The sequence below is a fragment of the Solea solea genome, chromosome 2, assembly GCF_958295425.1.
Source record: "Solea solea chromosome 2, fSolSol10.1, whole genome shotgun sequence".
NCBI lineage: Eukaryota > Metazoa > Chordata > Actinopteri > Pleuronectiformes > Soleidae > Solea > Solea solea.
In genome coordinates, this window is record NC_081135.1 from 35,142,848 (window position 1) to 35,162,306 (window position 19,459).

The 19,459-nt window shown below is 40.8% G+C and overlaps 2 protein-coding genes across 5 annotated transcripts in view; both read right to left on the reverse strand.

Annotated features, from left to right (window-relative positions):
- The window catches only part of sytl5 (synaptotagmin-like 5), a 49,385-nt gene extending 46,579 nt beyond the window's left edge, over nucleotides 1–2,806 (reverse strand). For all 3 annotated transcript variants that reach the window (XM_058612380.1, XM_058612381.1, XM_058612379.1), the window contains exon 1: nucleotides 2,672–2,806. The gene's annotated coding sequence lies outside the window, so the exon portion shown is untranslated. The remainder of the gene's footprint in view (nucleotides 1–2,671) is intronic.
- Nucleotides 2,807–6,188: 3,382 nt separating this feature from the next.
- xk (X-linked Kx blood group (McLeod syndrome)) lies at nucleotides 6,189–18,171 on the reverse strand. 2 transcript variants are annotated; one of them, XM_058654837.1, is made up of 3 exons: nucleotides 17,644–18,171; nucleotides 9,744–10,006; nucleotides 6,189–8,685 (listed from the first exon to the last, which is right to left on the reverse strand). In XM_058654837.1, exons 1-3 carry the CDS (start codon nucleotides 17,886–17,888, stop codon nucleotides 7,760–7,762), a joined length of 1,434 nt encoding a protein of 477 aa, XP_058510820.1. In that variant the 5' UTR covers nucleotides 17,889–18,171; the 3' UTR covers nucleotides 6,189–7,759. The 2 variants fall into 2 exon arrangements, with proteins under 2 accessions (XP_058510820.1, XP_058510821.1); XM_058654838.1 differs by lacking the exon at nucleotides 17,644–18,171 and adding an exon at nucleotides 16,553–16,633.
- Nucleotides 18,172–19,459: the final 1,288 nt, after the last annotated feature.

A 19,459-nucleotide genomic window follows, 5' to 3' on the forward strand; every position in this document is an offset into this window, starting at 1 on the left:
GACTCAAATATTGTGATTATATCATGTTGTGACTCAAATATTGTGATAATATCGTATCGTGACTTAAATATCGTGATAATATCCCATCGGGGTAAGCCTAACATTTACTGACATTCTCTGCTACTTTAACAACAATAAGAAACAGGGACTTCTGTTCTACGACTGATGACACGGTGAAACTGAAATTAAACAGTTGTTAACAGAGTTTTGCTGATAGTCCAGTTGTGACTGATAAGAACCAATCAGGAAGTGAACGCGGGGAACTGCGTCATCATTTTTAAAAGGTCGTCATTTCTGCTTGTTCAGACTAAAAGAGTGAAAACAGAGATAGCTGCACAAGGGCTCTAAACAGCAGACATATCTGGAATTAAATGTAAACATATTTAAATGAAAACAGTGTCATATAGAAAGTAGTTTTGCTCTCCTATTAACCTCAATAAACATGCAGAAAAAAAACACAAACACATACACTTGCAGAACATGCAACGCAAACTAGGAACCTTCATTGCTGTGAGGCACCAGTGACCACCACTGCACCACTATGCAGAACCACACAAAAAACAACAACAGCTGAGTAATCATAACGAGTGATGCTGTATGTTCCACTGCGGCATCCCTGATAATTGTTTGAAAAACAACACAAATTTATCTCATGCATCCTCTCAGGTGGCCATGACTCAAACCTCAGACTTTTTCAAGTCCTTTTTGATATTTTAAGATTTTTCCAAACCAAACGGCTCGTCTGTGGTCTCTGGTCTGTGGTACCTTTAAGCACAAGTGGATCTCACACTCCCCTGTAGACGTACACACTGCGAGTGGGAGCATCAAACGGGAACAAAACACCAGATAATCTGAGGCAAAAGATGGGTGGGATGAGGTCAGCGGGTGGCGTCTGCCGTCCCACCTCGCCTCCCCTGCTACACCTACGCATCATTATGTCATGGAACCAACGAACAAACCCTGCAACACTAAAGTGCACTCGGCTGCCACTTTATTAGGAACATCCAGCAGGATATAACAGCAGGTAAACTGAAACCTTGGACAAAAAGGTTCCGTTTTCACTGAAACAGAATTCAGAAATGCTCAGAAAACCTGGCACTGGGTGAATGAAGTGAATGTTTCAGGAGGCAAAAAGACGCGTCTGCTTTTTCTATAAAGGGCTGAAACTTAAAATGTATGAAAGATAACAAAATACAAAAGGGTTAGGGTTTACAAAAATAATTGTAAAAAAGTATATAAACCTATATAAACAAATATACAGTATAAATGGTGATTTTCCAAAATCTATGTGTTGGTTTTGCTTTGTCAGGTCCATAAAAAATTCAACTAGTTTTGTCCACAACCCAAATGTATTCAGTTTAAATGATTTATTATATAAAGCAAAAATAAAATAAAATTGAATATTCACATTTAAGAAGCTGAAAACACTCAAACCAATAAATTTATAATAGGACTGCAACAATTGATCGATTATTGATTGTGTTTTATATCCTGGTTTCTTTTCTAAGAAACCAATAATAAAATATATAAAAAAATCTTATTTTAGTTTGTTGACTTTTGAGAAAGGGCCACGCGGTGATGTAGTGGTTAGCACTCTCGCCTTGCAGCGAGAAGACCCGGGTTCGAGCCCCGGTTGGAACAAGGGCCTTTCTGCATGGAGTTTGCATGTTCTCCCCGTGTGTGCGTGGGTTCTCTCCGGGTACTCCGGCTTCCTCCCACAGTCCAAAAACATGCAATGTGGGGATAGGTAAATTGGACACTCCAAATTGACCATAGGAGTGAGTGTGAGAGTGAATGGTTGTTTGTCTCTATCTGTGTGTGGCCCTGCGATGGACTGGCGAACTGTCCAGGGTGTACCCCGCCTATCGCCCGATGTAGCTGAGATTGGCACAGCACCCCCCGCGACCCTCTGGTTGAGGATAAAGCGGTAGATGATGACTGACTGACTGACTGACATTTGAGAAAATCAATCATCATTTCAATGTTGTTTTTGTATGTTTTATGGACCCTAACCCCCTAACCCTAACCCTAACTTATAATCAACCAATTAATCCATTACAAAAAATAATCAATAGTTGCAGACCTAATTGATTATTAAAAAAACTCATTAGTCGTTGATTAATGTTCCAGCTCTACATTTGAGACGGTCCATGTCGGTCAGCAATTTATCGAGCGATAATCCATTCACTGAATAACCAATGAGCCAATTAGGCAAAAGTAATCGATAGTTTCAGCCCTGCTTGTCACCACCTGTGCTGTTAATGGGACTAAATGGATCCGTTCACCTGAAGTGACTGCAGCATCTTCAATCATCTGAAGCCCACACACACGCACACACACAGAGCGGGTTTTTCTGCTGCATTGCACCTGCCGCCTGATAACTTCAACTGGGAAGTGGAGGCAGGTCTGGTCCCACTGACGTGTCATCGATCCTGCGAGGTCGTGGTCGTGATGTGGACACTCTGTCCCCCTTCTTCTTCTCCTCCACCACCGCCACCACTCACCTCCCCCCTCCCCTTCCTCCCTACTTGGTTCACCCCGAGAAATAAAATAAAACACACAAATAATCCCATGGAATCAGGCGGAAGCGGCTGACCATATGTGACATATGCCAGAGTAAAGCGGAGCCGCTGCTGCCGGGGTTCCCAGCAGCGGAGCTGCGGTGTCTTACCTGCCGTGCGGGGGCTGCGGGATTCCGGTCCAGTCCCGGAGGAGAGACACAGTGAGACAGAGAGAGAGTCCGTGGGTCTGAGACCGAGAGAGAGGGAGAGAGAGAGAGTGAATGAGTCGGTGCGACTGAAGACAGGAGATCCACAGCCAGCCAGGGTGTTCCCAACACGAGGGGGCGTGGTGTGTGTGTGTGTGTGTGTGTGAGTGTGAGTGTGTGTATACACGCCTTTGTGAGGACCACAACACTGAAACTAAACCACATAAGTGAGGACATTCTGTGAAAATTGGGACAATTTGTCCGATTTTTCCACTCCCACCTTAAAAGATCGGTTTATGAGTGAAGACTTATGGTTTTAGGTTTAAGGTGAGAATAGGGTTAAGTTAATGGTAAGTTGTAAGGTAAGTGGCTGGGGAATGCACTGTATGTCTAGTGTCCTCACTAAGGACATTGTGCAAGTGTTCATTTTTCTGTCTCTGTAGGACATTTTCTGACCTAACCAAAATCTTAACTAATCTTACATCTGTCTCAGAAACTTATCTTAGGTTAAGGTTAGGGTAAGAGTTAAGGTTAGGCACTTAATTGTGATGGTTAAGGTAAGGGTAAGGGGCTAGGAAATGCATTATGTAGATGATGTGTCCTCACTAAGATATATATAAAGAAAATGTGTGTGTGCTCATTTTTTATACCTCTTTAAGACATTTTCAGGTATAAACACTGTCCTTGTCTTTCCAGGACCAATTATGTTCCCTGTCAATCAATTATTAGATTGGTCTACCGTCTTAAAGTGACAGTTCAAGTTTTTTGAAGTGAGGTTGAATGAGGTCCTGATTCTTCATCAGCGCTGATCCTGACACTCACTGTCCTTGTCCTTGTCCAAAGTCACAGGGACCAAAGTCTGGTCCTAATGAGACACAACCTTGAGTTAAGATTTTGGTTAGGGCTTTTCTCAGGAATGGATTTCAGTGCAGTGTCTTAACAAGGACACATGTGTAAATTGTGTGTGTGTGTGTGTGTCCTCATTTTTGTTACCTCTTTAGGGCTGTGTAAAAACACCAGCATTGTCAGGACCAGAATTCCTCCTTGAGACCTCAGGGTCCTGACAAGAATAGCTGAAGAGCAGCATTTGGTACTGACTGCAGAGGCTGAGCCCAAAATAGACTGTGGGGAAACTCCCTGTTGTTGCTGGTGGTACATTATGTATAATGGATTTCCCTCCTCAGGTTTTCTAGGAGTCTCTACTGCAGAATGACGCTTGATGTGTAAAACTCTGGTGATGTAATTAAATAAACATGACAAATATCTATCTGTCTGTCTATCTATCTATCTATCTAGCTATAATAATAATAATAATAATCATCATTACAGCCTATATATTAAAGATAATCAGCTTTTGTCCTTTAGTCTGTTTAATGCTGACATTTATTTTATTGTGCCTCAGTCATTTAAGCTTTTTGTTCTTGTTCATTAGTTTATTATATGCTGCCCCCTGCTGGCTGTCTGTGTTACTCCCCATTCTACATCCATTTAATATTACTTTTATATAAGGCAACATATAGAAGTGTATTACTGTTAACACTGACACAGAGTGTTGCTCCTGATGATTTTTATTATTGATTTTTTTTTTCCCTCAAAGGAGCAACCTGGATACTGAGCGAATTGAACCTATTGTTTCCTCGATTTTCCACTTAGTAGTTTGGTCTACGATGTTTTAAAGTGATAGTTCAAGTGTGAAGTGTGATTGTATTGACACAATATCAGCACTGACTGCAGCCAATGAAAACTGGCCATCAAACACTGATGTTTGTTCTTGGTGAGAACATGGCTGCCAGTGGAAAAACAGATTTTAACCTTGAGTTAAAGGTACAGTGTGTAAAATTTAGCAACAGTAATTGGTGAAGTTGCATGTTGCAATATCCATCACCTCACCCTTTCCTCATAAGTGTGTTGCCTTCAGTTAGCATCACAACTTGAGAGATGTTTAGTATGTCCATTGTGGTCTACAGTAAAACATTATATTAACATAAAAGGCTCATTCTGGGGTAAGGAAAATCAACAATTCATACATTCAGGTGATTCATAAACAATGAAGAATAATTATTTTATCTTCAATTTCTGCCAAATTAAAATTATTTCACCTACATTTTACACACTGGACCTTAAAGACAATTCAATACAAAACAATAAGTCCTGATATTGTAAAGTGTCATCTTAATAACTTTCAAATCAGTCAGTATCAATGACCAACACAATAAATGTCAAATAATTAAAGCTATACAATGACATACACAAATCTGAGGTAAAACGCACTTAAATTAAAATGTAAATATTGTGGACTATCATCATGATATTGCAATAATGATATAAATGATGAAATTTCATAATATTTAAAAATAAAAAATAAAATAATTTTTGATGAGTAACGATGTGTAGTAGCGCACAATAAAACCATTTGAGATTCTAAAATTAATCTACAAATATTCATGTTTAACATATATTATATAACATATAACAATATATTTTAACTTGATATTCAACATTTTATTGATTATTGTTGAAATGTTACTTCTCTAAAAGAAAATTGTGATAAACATTGTTTCAATAGAAACAATAGTGTTTGCTCGTCTATTATTTATTTTGCTCGATGTCTATAATTGTTGATATTTGGAGTGTATTTCAATTATATGTTTTTTTTAATGGTTTCCTGACACTTTCCCTTCAGAAAATTGGACTTTGATTGTATAATTAATTACTCTGAACACAGACAGTGGAACGATCAAATGCAATAAACTAAGTGTAGTTTTCTTCCTCTGATTTCTGTTTTTACTCATTTGCAGTTTGGGCTTTCAACCACTAGACGTCAGCATAGCATAAATATAAATATAGTGATAAAAGAGACACAATTTTCACATATAAATATATAAATTTATTTGATTTTTAAGTAGGATTTCCTCTTTTTTAAAATGCTTCTTTTTCTGTAGGAGAATATTTGAGAATATTTGATGTGTACCGATGATGTTTTACAGATTTTTCTCTCTTTTTTTTTGGCTTCATAAGTTGCTTGTGTTAAATGGTACAAATACTGGTAGCATTGACATAATCATCATCCTTCCTTTGCAGGAATGTTTGGAAAAGTGAGGAGTGCAAAGACAAACAACATTGGCAGTCCCTCCTTATAATAATAATAATAATAACAACAATAGTAATACAGTGAAAAAGAGAAAATAAATATACTTTTTGCAAGTATTCACACACTGATGACACACTTGGAGCGAGAGACATAACAAGTGTGAGCTACAGAAACACATCCTGACAAAAGCGCTTCCACATCACAATAAGCTATTGCTGCTCATCGGGTTTAACCACTGGAAATCCATTGTTTTCTTTATTTTTTTTCTTTAAAGCAACGTGCGAAAAACACCGAGCGTCGAGATGTGTGCGTGCTTCCCAGTAACAGTAACATGTCTGGTGATTCTCAAACGACGAGTGGAGACAAATATGCTTCACAGAAAGCAGCGTGTGTGTTCATGATAAAGCTTTTTATCAAGGAGTTAAAAAAAAAAAAAGCTGTATTGCTTGCAGCCATAAAACTAATAAGAGTTTCAAGAAAAAACAGCTGTACAAAACATACTCCCCACCCACACCCAGAGAATAATACACTCACCTCATCAGAGGCTCTACACATGCACACCTCCATGCCAAAGAGAAATACTAAATACAATCAGTTTGACTGCCATGGCTCCTAGTTTTCACATATGCAGCATATACAGTATGTGGACAAAGTCTCTAAACCTTAAAAATATGTTGGCTGTGGATGATTCTTATTTGCATTTGTAAAAGCTGCAGGATGAGACTGTGAGCATCATCTCAGTAGTGGTTAAAGTTCTGCTTTTTTTTTGTAATTTTATGAGATTCAAACTCACAGACTCAGGTGTGCACGGCCCCTGCTGGCCACCTTTGCCAAGAACCAGCGGGCATGCTCATGTAATAAAAGCTATACCTCATTAAATCTACAACATCTGCAACAGGAAGTTTGTAAATTCCCCCACACCAAAGTCCATAGTGAATATCAGCGTTTTTAGCTCATGGAGACACTGGAGGTGCTGGTCTACTGCTGCCTCCTATGGTAAATTTACCTTAATGAAGTAAAACTTAACCTAAAATGTCTCAACCCAAAGTCATAAAATAGCATATTTTAAGTTACCAACTGAGGCAGCAGTGCATCAACATCACCTGCGTAATGGAATGTAAAATCGCTTATTTTCTCTATGGGCTTTGGTGCAGGGAGACACAAACTTTAGATTCCAGCTGGAACAGGCTGTCTAACGGCAAGATAAAGCAGTGAAAACAGTCTTAAGTTATCTTAGACTTAAGCAGGCATTTTATTATAAGTGGATAAAAACATTTTTTTTCCCTCACACCAAAGTCCATAGTGAAAATCAGCATTTTTAGCTCATGGAGACACTGAAGGTGCTGGTCTACTGCTGCCTCCTATGGAACATTTGTGTTGAGCAGGTAAAACTTAAACAATTTTAAACACCAAAAAGCTTTAAATAACACATTTTTAAGTCACTAACAGAGGCAGCAGTGCACCAACATCTCCTGTGTAATGGAATGTAAAATCGCTTACTTTCTCTGTGGACTTTGGTGCAGGGAGAACCAAACTTTAGATTCCAGCTGCAACCGGCTGTCTAACGGCAAGATATTTTAGACTTAAGCAGGCATTTTATTATTTTATTAAGTGGCTAAAATCATTTTTTTCCTCGTGTCCCCACTGGGAGTAAGCATCCATTTTGTCAAACTTGCTTGGTCCGGTCACTGCTGCTTAATATCTCAACATCTCATACAACCACACTTAAAAAAAACCAACAACAACCCCTTATCTATCTCTTTAACACGAGCGAACACTACACGTGTTTGCAGCCAGAATCGATGTAAAGTTAAGGACACGTTTTGCTTCATGTAGACATATCACACGGTGGTAGAAAACAGATGGGTGCGTTGTTCAAAGTATCCATGTGGCACTTGAAAGGTAACACGATAGCGGTCAGAGGTGTTCCCCCGAATGGCACGTCACACATTGTGATGGTTTCAAGCATTGCACGATAAACTGTTGCTCACTTCGCCGTTGATCCCGCCTTCGATTTTGACGCCCGTCTCTGCCGGAATGTCATAGATTGTGTCGCTGAGGATGTCGTAGCTCGTGTCGTTGGGGCCGTCGTCTGTGTGGTCACTGGCCGTGTCGTGGGCTGCGTCAGGGTGCGCGGGGGGCCCCGGAGTCTCCGGCGCCTCCTTCCTCGTCGGCCTGTTCTGTGGCGGAGAGGAGCTGCACATGAGACACAGGAGGGAGGAGCAGTCCCACAGGCCCTGGGTCATGCTGGAGGAGAAGAGCTTCCGACACGGATGACAGAACTGGTAGAAGATCAGCATGAACAAGATGGCGATGGCGTAGGCCACGAGCAGCTGCAGCAACAGCAAGGGTGCGTGGATGAAATTGTAGAAGTCCGTTTTATAGAGGTACCACAGCAGAAGCAGCGTGGCGTTCTCCACGAAGCGTAGCATGTAGTACACGGCCATGCGATACCAGTTCTGGGACTTGTTGATGAGGTCCGGGTCGTTGAGTTTCACCTGCACGGCAGACCAGCAGAACATATTGATGCCGGCGTACAGGAAGGTGAGCAAGCAAAGCACGATGGTGGTCCCCACCCGGGTCAGAGTCTTCTCTATGTTTTCGGGAAAGGGCGAGTGGCTCGACCAGAACAGGATCCACGGGCAGAGGAAGAAGACGAGGAAGTTCAGCAGAACCACGGGGAGGACCCAGAGCTGCAGCACGGAGCTGAACAGAACCAGGACCACCACGCGGGTGGCGATCTCAAAGCTCCTCCACAGGAAAATGCAGACGTACGCCATGGGCCGGATGTCCACTTCATAGTCGTCATATTTGATCTTGATGGCCAGGATGTTGCAGCGCAGGGCTCCGTAAACAATGGATAGGAGGGAGATCACCATCAGTGTTCCTGACGTGGACAAAGAGGAAAACATGAGGATTCTTTCATTTAAAAGGAAATACCCACATTTTTCTGTCAACTTTGACCTTTCTTTTTAAGTAAGCCTTTAAAATAGCAGTTTCAAACTCCCAATCCATTTCATGCGGCCTACCACTTTAAATCAGATTCATTTAGCATCATTAACATATTCATAGTATTATAAACATTCTTATTTTGTTGTGTTTTTATCAAAATTTGGCCTTTTTTTTTACTTGACTGGCCCCTACTGACCAAACTCAGTAGCCTCCAAGGTCATTTGAGTTTGAGACCTCTGCTTTAAAAGCCCTATATATTGATAAAATGTATAATATTGTTCTTCTTGTGATTATTATTATCAATATTCTTATTATTCCATGTCATTGTGCATATTTTTGAGGGTGTTAACATGCATTAAAACTCTTGAGAGTTCCCATGGAGGTCAGGTATGGGGGAAAATGCGATAGTGCTCAGACCGTAAATCAACCATATTTTGTTTAATGTGCAGGAATATGTAGAAGAAGAAAGAAAGCATACTACCCCTAAGTTTAGAGCTGTCAGACAGCATGAATAAAAATATAAATTAAAAATATAATGTACAGTAAGAATATTGTTATTGTTTTTTCCAGTTACGACATCTTTATGGGTCTACAACCCATTTCTCCCATCTCACAAACATGCAAACTCTGTTTCTCTCAATCACTTTTCACAAGTACCTCTTATAGTGCACGTCCCAATATGAAAACTGTCCCTTTTAAATTTTATAGGTCTCTCAAGGTATAGAAGAGGCGATCAGTTTCCTTTCATACCTGCCGATACATCATCATGAACACACGGGCCCTGAAGCTCTTGCTCATCATGAACTGGTCGTTAAATCGCAGAGCGTGAAATGAAAGTGTCAGAGCGGCAGAGAAGATTACACCAACTGTTCTGTATTTATAACCTCCTCTGCCTCGTCCTTATTCAGAGGACAGATGCTGTGTTTCCACTGTGAGGATGAATCCCTTAATAAAACTGTCCGAGGAGGAGAAATACTGGCTGTATACGCTCACCTCTACCGATGGACACCCCCTGCTGCAGGACGCAGATGTAGAGCTGCAGGGTGAGCTGTGGGGCCGATCCCAGGAAGGCCTGAATGACGGACGTGCGGGCGAAGGCGGCTCGGTGCGTAAACAGTTTCCCCTCCGCCTGGCCCACCTGCCGCTCCACCTCCTCGGACTGACCCCCGCGGGGCATCTGCTTCTTCCTGGTGATGCTGACATACGGCTCCTCGACCTGGCCGACGCTGCCATAGATGCAGAACGCCTCCAGACACCTGCAGCACAACCACAGGCGGGAGAAGATGGATGAGGACACTCTGTAGTTCAGAAGAAAGACTCACTACAAGGGCCGCCGATAACATCTCGTTATCCATTTATCTGTCAGTCGATCTGTTAATTAGTCTCATCCTTTCAGTTTCGTTTACAAGAGTTGCTATAAGCTTAAATGGGGACAGTTCAGGTTGTAGGTGGCGCTGACACGCTGTCAAAGGTTTCAGCCACTTAACAAAAGCCTTCACTAACAATAAAAGTGACTGATTAAATCTCCGTTGTCTTTAAAATGTCTTTGCAGTCTTTTCAAAGCTGGAAACTGAAGTTTGTAAACCGCCCACATTCCTGCACCAAATCCCATAGAGAAAATCAGCGTTTTTTAGTTTGTGATTCTGGTCCACCGCTGCCTCGTGAGGTCAGTTTGTGTCACGGAGGCTAAACCAAATGAAGGATTTCAAACCCCCAAAGTCACAAGATAACACATTCTAACTTTGCGATATGGCATCAGTGGATTAAAAAACACCTGTGTGGCCCGATGTCAAATTGTTGATTTTCTCTATGGGGTTTGGTGTGGGGAGAGAGCGGCTTACAAACCTCAGTTTCCAGCTTAGAAATGTCTGTCTCATGGTGAGAAATATGTTCTTAAGATATTATAGACTTAAGCAAGTATAGATTATATTAGGTAAGACTTTTGTCACGTGTTTCTGTCCCTGCTGGCAACAACCTTATTAATGAGAATGAAACAGGAGCATGAAAACTCCCCCCGAGCCATCCCTTCAATTACATGTAGAGAATGAGCTCAGTGATATTAGCATGCATGAACAAATGCTTAGAAAGGGCTTGTTGTGCTCAAGCAGACGAATGTGTTACTCAGCTACCATTTGGCTTACATAGGTAACCATGGGTGATCGCCATGGTTACCTAAGCTGCTCTGAAGCAGGTTATTTCAGTCATGCAAGTGGTCAGAAACACACTAATACTCTCACGTTGTCTCTTTTAAACAAATGAAAATGTCGTTATGGTTACGTGGACCTAACAACAAGTACATTTCTGACGCAGGTGTGAAGATAAGACTTCAGCAGGGAGTCAAATGTAAAGGGTCAGAGGTCAGAGTGTTGGCGACTGATAACTGATTTATATAATTAATCCGTTATCACAAGTGCTCTCCCGGTGCCACATGACGAGCAGGAGTCAGACGCGAGATACAAACTTAATTTGTGTAATTCTAACCGTGAAGCTTCATATTATAGTTGAGATGTTTTTTGCATAGAATGAGGAGTCGGGGGTTTTAATCCAGCGTGGAATCAGACCTCCGCGTTCACGATGTCCACTACAGACTACTGTATTCTGACGCTGTAGGAATGTAATTTGACCTCCACCAGGGAGGTTATGTTTTTGAAAATAACTTGTTTTGTGAGCAACATAACTGAAAAAGTAAAAGATGTGATGTATTTACTTACATGAACTTTTTTAACATCTTACAAAACTCCTGAAAGTGATTTTAAAGATGAATGAATCACTCCATTATGCATGTATAGATAAATCTCTTAAAGCCGGGCCGGGGAAGTTTGTTTTCCCCCTGCATTACTGATCAATAATTCCATTATAACCTTTCAGCGTAATAATAATAAATGATTAGCGAGAACTAGATTATTCCATTCTACTCTAAACTCCCATTAGAGCCTTGAGATATCGGGCATATGATGAGAGAGTTTGACCAATCACAGGACAGTTCAGAGAGAGAGAGAGAGAGAGAGAGAGAGAGAGAGAGAGAGAGAGAGAGGGCGCCTCCTATTGTCTGTTCTACTAATAGCACTTTTCCATTGTTGCAGATTAACGCATGGATTTTCATGGATTTTTAAGTCTTTTTAACTGATCTACAGTTTCGGCATTCCTCAAAAACAAACAAGTCAAGCGAGTAGTGCCAGAACTGTATTACAGAAAGGTTCTGCTCATACATGTCTCTTAGGTGTTAAAGGTCACTCTTCCAGCATTGATAACAGCTGCCTATGTCACAGAGGAAGCTCGAACAATAAGAAGAGTCTTGAGGATTTGAATGGTGCAACACACGCTTACACGTTTAAATGCAACACTACACCGTTCACATAGACAAGGTAGTTCTCCCCCGTTGCCAATATTCCTTTGTGGAACAAAGTGCAACCAACAACAGTGGACATCACATGACCATCGTGATTAGACTCATTAATCAACTATGTTCAACTGTATGTTTACAACTGTAAACAATAATGACAAATATCTAAAGCCAGTGGTTCTCAAACTTTTCGTACCAAATTTTTATTGAAATATTGAGCACTTTTCACAATTTATTTATTGTTTTAGTTATTCCCAATAAGATCATTTTCGCTCTCATCGTCCTCCTCTTCCTCACATATACTTCACACACTTGTGACATTAGATATGAAATTAGAAATAAGATATTCTGTCATTTGTTCCATTTTCTACACACTCCGATCACATACCCTGGTAAATACAGTGGAACATTATTTCTGATTTTCCTCCCAAGTACCACACTTTGAGAACCCCGGGCTTTAGGCAATTACTTAAAACAGTCAGTTTACATAGTGTCTAATCAAGGAGTTATTTCTCCTTGATTAAAAGCACATACGACTCGTCGAAAGACAAGCCAGCATTGACATCTGCTTGATAAGTCACCACAGGTCACTTCTGTGGTTATTGACGTGGACAGATCTACAGATCTGTCGATGACAGCGTGTCTTTGTCTGTGCACACATGCAGGCAAAAGGCCAAAGGTCGGGACAGAGCTGCTTCTGTTCAGCGGCACCAACAGCAGTGGGTTTAAAATCCACATTAACGCCGAGGGAGGGATTTGTTTTCCAGCCTGAACGACAGCGGGGAGGCACACGCACACACAGTCCACACGTCAGGGAGTTAAATAAATAAAACTGTGGACGCTGAAGGGAGTGACATCACTTCCACAGCATCTCTATGGATGTTTAAATAGATGTGTTTTAAGTGTCTTTTTAATGCGAAACGGACCGATTTCTGACGAAAAGGAGTCATCTCAAATAGACATGGAGGTATAATTGCTTTAAAACGACAAATAAATCACATTAGGGCCTTTAAGTGACATAAGACGCTTGTGAAAACAGATTACAGAACACTGCAACTTCTTTTTTTCCCAACTTGTTTCACAATTTTTGCACAAATGTTTCAGTCTCAAACCTCTTACAGCACCGCGTCGGTCTATAAAAACCCACTCTGCACCACGTCACTTCACAACTAGCGGAGAATAGTGGAGCTGTAGAGAGACCAGTGTGTAACTTCCTCACATGTTCACCTGCAAAATTTAAATGCTAGTGTTTGAATCTTAAGTTCTTGTGCAAATTTAAAGCTGCATTACGTAACTTTTGACCATTCTGTTGTTGTTTTATACACTTCATGAACAGAGATGATGTAACATTATTTAAATGCTGCGTCCTTCTTCTGAAAACAGTAATACTATCAGACGTGACTGAGGGAGCGTTTGTGTGTATACAGCAGCAGCACACCGGCGGGCGGGGACAAGAATTCCGTAATAAAACTTTATGTAGACGCTGCTTTGTGTCGTGTGCAGAGAAAGAACGTCTCCGGGCGACACAAGATCATACAAAACAGAGATACTCAGGCATAATCAGCTATGTGTGAAGTAATTTGACAATGATTTATATTTAAGGGGGAATTGTATTTAAGTTATGCAACTACAGCCACGGTTCTCAAGCTATGGTTTGGTGTTAATTCAAGGGCTCAATATTTTCTCAGGTGGTTCTTGGTATAAAAGGTGTGAGAAGCACTGGTTAACACTTTTAAAGATACTTTAATAAACCTGTCTTGCAAATGTTGTGGTTTTTTTTGATCGTTTCTTCACTGAATTTTCGACATCACTTTCCTCATACATTACAAAATAGCTGAGATGCCGACTAATTCAGTTAATGCCTCTTGCAGCAAAGCATGAAGTTCCTAAAGAGAAGAAAAACTAATCCGATAAGTGAAAACATATGTGTGAATAATATGTCTCCTTTAAGGGTTTCAAGCTGCGGGGAAGCCATTGTGTTGTAATTCTTTTTTTGTTGCACAAAAATGTACTTTAACATGTTTAACCACTGACGCAATAAACTCTGTTTACACTGTTTGTACGTATGGTTGCCACTTAATCCTTAGTGCTCATGTGGCACGGAGCTGTGCCACAGGTTCACCCTTTGGAATTATGCACAATTCCTTATATGGACATCCTATTCAGGCTTTACACGATGCGTTTTTTCGTCTTCTAATGTGTTGTTTTTTTAACATTGCATAGTAGTGATACACAAAATAGCAGAAACCCCAAAATAGACTATTTTTGTTTCATTTTAGGTCATTAAAATGAGCCAATTCAATCTGATTTTCAATTTTTTTTTTTAGTAATTTTTGCTTGTGTGTGTTTATATAGAAGAAAAAAACCATGTTATCAGACTGCCTATAGCAGGGATCTGCTGTAATACAATTAATCTTGAGCCTATTTGACCCATAAAACGTAGATGGCATCATGTAATAAGTTTTATATGCAGACATATATGGATAAAGAGAACTATAATTATGAAATTTAAGAACTACAACAAGAAAACTGCTGTTTTTACCTGTTAACAAAGTAAAAAAAAAATGTATACCTCGAAATAAACCACAGAACGTTTGTCTATTTGTCTATTTATTTGAGTCCTTCCGTTATTAGTGGAAAGTGACCCACTTTGAAATGAATAAAACAGTGTTTTTGAGAAAAGCTGTATGTGTATAGTATGTGGATGCAAAGATGGACAGGATTCCAGACGTGTACTTCCTTCATGTACACAATGTTTGTCAGTGTTTTTAAGTATTGCATTTGACGCAGACATACTGTCAACTGTGACACATATTTTTAGTGGCCCAAATATTAAAATACATAATATTTCTCACCTTGATCTTTGTAAAAAATTTGCTCTGTGTTCTAAGGCCTAAAGAGGGAGCTGGAATGACAAATACAGCAAATTAAAGCATATTAATGTGTTCTGCAGCAGCAGCGGTTGCGTTATTGCTGCTCTGACACTGAAGGATGAAGACTCAGTGTAGAGTGTTGTTTTGGACGAATGCGTCCAAGAAGAGGAAGTGCTGCTGTTGTGCGTCCAACAGTCTAGAAACGGACATTCCCCCCTCTGGTTGTGTTGTCAGGAGATAAGGAGAAGCCAGCAGTGACACAAGCTATTCTTAGTCCTGCTCTTCACCGAGGGAAGACGGAGACGCCTGAAAAATAATCGTTCAAACGCACACTCAAGGGTGAGACCCGGGCAGAACGAGACCCACAGACCCACAGAGGCCACTGCAGGGGAATCCACCAAGAAAACCTACATATATATCACATCACTCATCTAATTTCATGAATTGGAATTGGATTGTTTGCAGTACAAGTGTTGAAAATAGTTGGCTTTGAGTGATAAAACCCAAACATATTAAGTTAGAAATCAAATATTTACACATAAAAGGCTGGAAAAACAGGTTTTGTCTCTTTTCTTTCTTCCTTTCCAACAACAGCTCCACATGTCATTGACTGTTCAAACACCTACTGTTGCATCCTGTTGGAGCACTGCTCCGTAGATTAAAGGGTAAATAAGACATGATTTCGGGCTTTAATGATCAATTCAACACCTCATTTCCACAGTCTCATCTCCTGCTTTTTGACAACACATGACATATATTGTTTTTGACGACGCGGAATGAAGTGCAGATCCCTGCTGGGCCTCTGTCTTTTAGCAGTTTGATGTTTAAATTCACTCACCGAGAGTTACTTACAGCCACAGTCAGTCATATGCATGTATGCATGTATGCATGTATGTCAGTGGCTTGATGTGCTGCCGTCGGGAGTTCATGCCGAGCGACTTAATGTCTTTTCAGACAGAGAAGTCATGAATAAATCAGACACAGCTTGGGCCTCAACTCCACACTGGAGATGATCAGAGAGGAGGAGGAGATGCTAAATGACTGGAGGGCCACATGAGCATCTAGTCATACTAGTACTCCATAGAAACTACGATGGAGTATTAGGAGAGAAAAAAACCAAAAAAAAACTAGGAAAATCATAATACTGCAGAAATGATATTCATGATGATTTTCCAAAGAATATGGGGCTTTGTTTTGACAAAATAATACATAAAAACAAAAAAAACCAGACAGAAATCATCATCCCGCGGATGATGTTTTTTTATCTGTCGCATTTCTAATCCTAACAACATCCAAACAAGTCCGCATTGCTGGTGCCCTGAGTGAGTCACCTGCCAAGTGAACTGTTTGACAGATATATGATTAACAGTCAGATGAATGGTGCAGCGTGTGTGTGTGTGTGTGTGTGTGTAGGTTGCAGAATGGATGAGAAGTGGTTTATGTGTCTCATTTCTAATTTCTTATCCAAACACCGCCAAAAGTCGGCACACTGCACACACTGGCGCCCTCAGTGAGTCGCCTGTTTTGCATTTAAAGATACAGTAGGTAAATCTACTGCATGTTGCCGCTGAATGACCTCACCTCACCTCACTTCACTCTTCCCTTCCGAGTGTGTTGGAGAAACCGCAGCCTTCAGTTCTCTCAGAGGTCTCGAACTCACGCGGCCCCAAGACTAAGTGATAATGAAAACTGGCCGGTGACCTCCTTCCTTAAGTTAACAAAGCATGTGCGGAAATGTTTTTAAGAATAATCATACATAAGGTTCGACGTATCACATGTATTCTACTCAACATTTATATATATATATATAGGTATATATATATATAAAAATACAATCAATATTTTATTTGCAATTTGTGCATTTTGATTTTGGGGTTCTCATTTTTGTTTGCTCCAGAACAAACATGCTGAGACAGATGGATTAAATGTAACTAAATTAAAAATCACATGTAAAAATTAAAAGAAGCAAGCGAAACTCCGATCACTGCAAAACAAAAAAGTGTATTTTAAACAAATAAAAGACCATATATTATTCGCAATTTGTGCATTCTGATTTTGTGCTCTCATTTTTCTTTTTGCTAAATTCATAAAGTGCTGCTTGATTATATTATTACGATGGATTATATTATATCCTCTTTTGTAAGTCGCTTTGGATAAAAGCATCTGCTCAATGCTTAAATGTAAATGTCTATTGACACAAATCTAATTCCACAACACTGTAAAAACATGGCGGCCCACAATGGCCTCCGTGGAGCTGACCCAGCTCCTGATATACATTAAAAAAGGGGCTCATTCTGTCATAATGAAAGTAACAATTCACGCACCTAAAATGAAGTATAATGATTTCATTTTTCAATTTTCTGCCAAATGCAAAAAATGTAACCTAAAAAATAATGTTACATACTGGACCTTTAACGCCGCACAAAAACAACAACATCAGCAGCAGCAGCAGCAAGTGTTCATGTTTTCAAAAATGAGGACAAAAATCATGGCACCTGTGCGTAAAAATGGACGTTCCACGGCCTGGAGACAGTGAAGGAATTCAGCTGCAGCAGCAGCAGGAGGAGGAGGAGGAGGAGGAGGAGGAAGATGATGATGATGATGATGATGGTTTCCACTTATGACACAACAAACAAACAAACAAACACACACTCACTCACTCAAGTAAACAACTGACCTGACAATGGGTCCGAGCTGCAGGATGTGCAGCAGCAGTACCAGCGGTCTGTCCCTGCCCAGGTCCCGGTGGATGAAGGTGAGCGTGAGCTGCACCAGCACGGACGGCACCAGCGTGAAGAGCAGCGTCAGTCCCTGCCAGATTCGGTCTCCCGCGGAGCGGTACGTGGAGCTGAGGTACAGCGCCGCCGTGGTCTCCGCCGTGAACAGAGACACCGACACAAAAATGGAGATGGGGAGTCGCATCCTCGCTCACCCCGCCATCTGTGGGGAGGCTACGCGGCTTCGCTCGGGGCCCGCTCGTCCATCACCAACACACGGCGCCGACGACGACGACGAACGTCTGGTCTGTTGTTGTCGCCCCGCAGGACTGACGAGTGCGGACTGGACGCTGTGGAGTTGAGTGTGGAGCCGCAGCCGCTGAGAGGCAGCGTATTTCACTGCCAGGTGTAGTGCAGCGGTGAGACCGCGCGGGGGCGCAAGAGATACTACTGCACACATGTAGGTTCGAGCTGTTTTAACCCAAACTTTTTAGATAGACACACTTTTTAGAGACAGTTTGAAGTAAAAAATAAAAATAAAGAGTAAAAGTACAAGTATCTTACCAATCTACACTCAAACTTGCGGCCCTCCAGTGGAGTAGAATTTGTATTTTTTTCTGCATGTTTTTTAAGGCGACCCCCGCACCCAAAACCCTCATGTGGAGGATAAAAGCGGTAGAAGATGAGTGAGTGACTGAGTGATTATTACCATTGCCAAGAGGAAATGAATTGGGCCTATAACCAAAGGATTGCCAGTTCAAATTCTGGGACAGGTCAAGGGATGAGCAAGGCACCCAATCCCCATTCTTCCCCAGGCGCAAGAGCAGTGGGCAGCACTTTTCTGCACCCACTTGTGTATTAAAAAATAAAATAAAAAAACTAATTCTAATTCAAGACCTCTGTGACCTCTGTGACCTTTACTGTATAAGCAAGCCTCATCAGGTCAGTAAGCAGCTTTACCTGATCAGGTTAACTGTTGTTTGCATCTGTACAACAAAATATCATGCCTGAGAAGACTCAAAAGGCAATATCTCAAGTGTTACCTTGCTTTTGATTTTATGGCGCACCATATCCATATACACTGTGAGAATAGGAACAAAAAAGTGCTGTTTATTTGTTTAGCATATAAATCTTAGTCCTTTAATTTGTGTACACTACCTGGTTTTATTATGTTTTTATATGTTTCTTTAACTGTTTAACTTTAACTGTTTTATTTGTGAAGCACATTGTTGCTTTGTTCTGAAAAGTGCTATCGAAAGAGATGAGATTCGACTTTAGTGATCCCACACTGGGGATATTCACATTGTTTACAGCAGCCAAAGGGTTCAGAGATAGACAACTGACAAATATAGATCAGATCCGCAGACTCCAACCTCCTCACTCCCCTCAGGACAAAGCGCCGAACCCTGGGGGACCGAGCCTTTGCAGGAGCCGCCCCCACTCTCTGGAACTCACTCCCACAACCCATCAGGAACTCAGACTCACTACAGACATTTAAATCATTACTCAAAACCCACCTGTTCAAAACTGCTTACACCTAACTGTCTATTTCCCATTGTTTTATTTCAGTTCTGTCCTTTGTTTTGTTTTGTTTTTGTTTTGTTTTGTGTTTGTACAGCGTTTGTACAGCGTGTCTAGAAAAGCACTATATAAATTTGATGTATTATTATTAAGAAGTACAAGGATACAGAATAATATATATAATATATTTACTGTGTATGTATGTATGTATGTATGTGTGTTTGTTTCCCTTTGTTGCTTAGCAACACCTGTGCA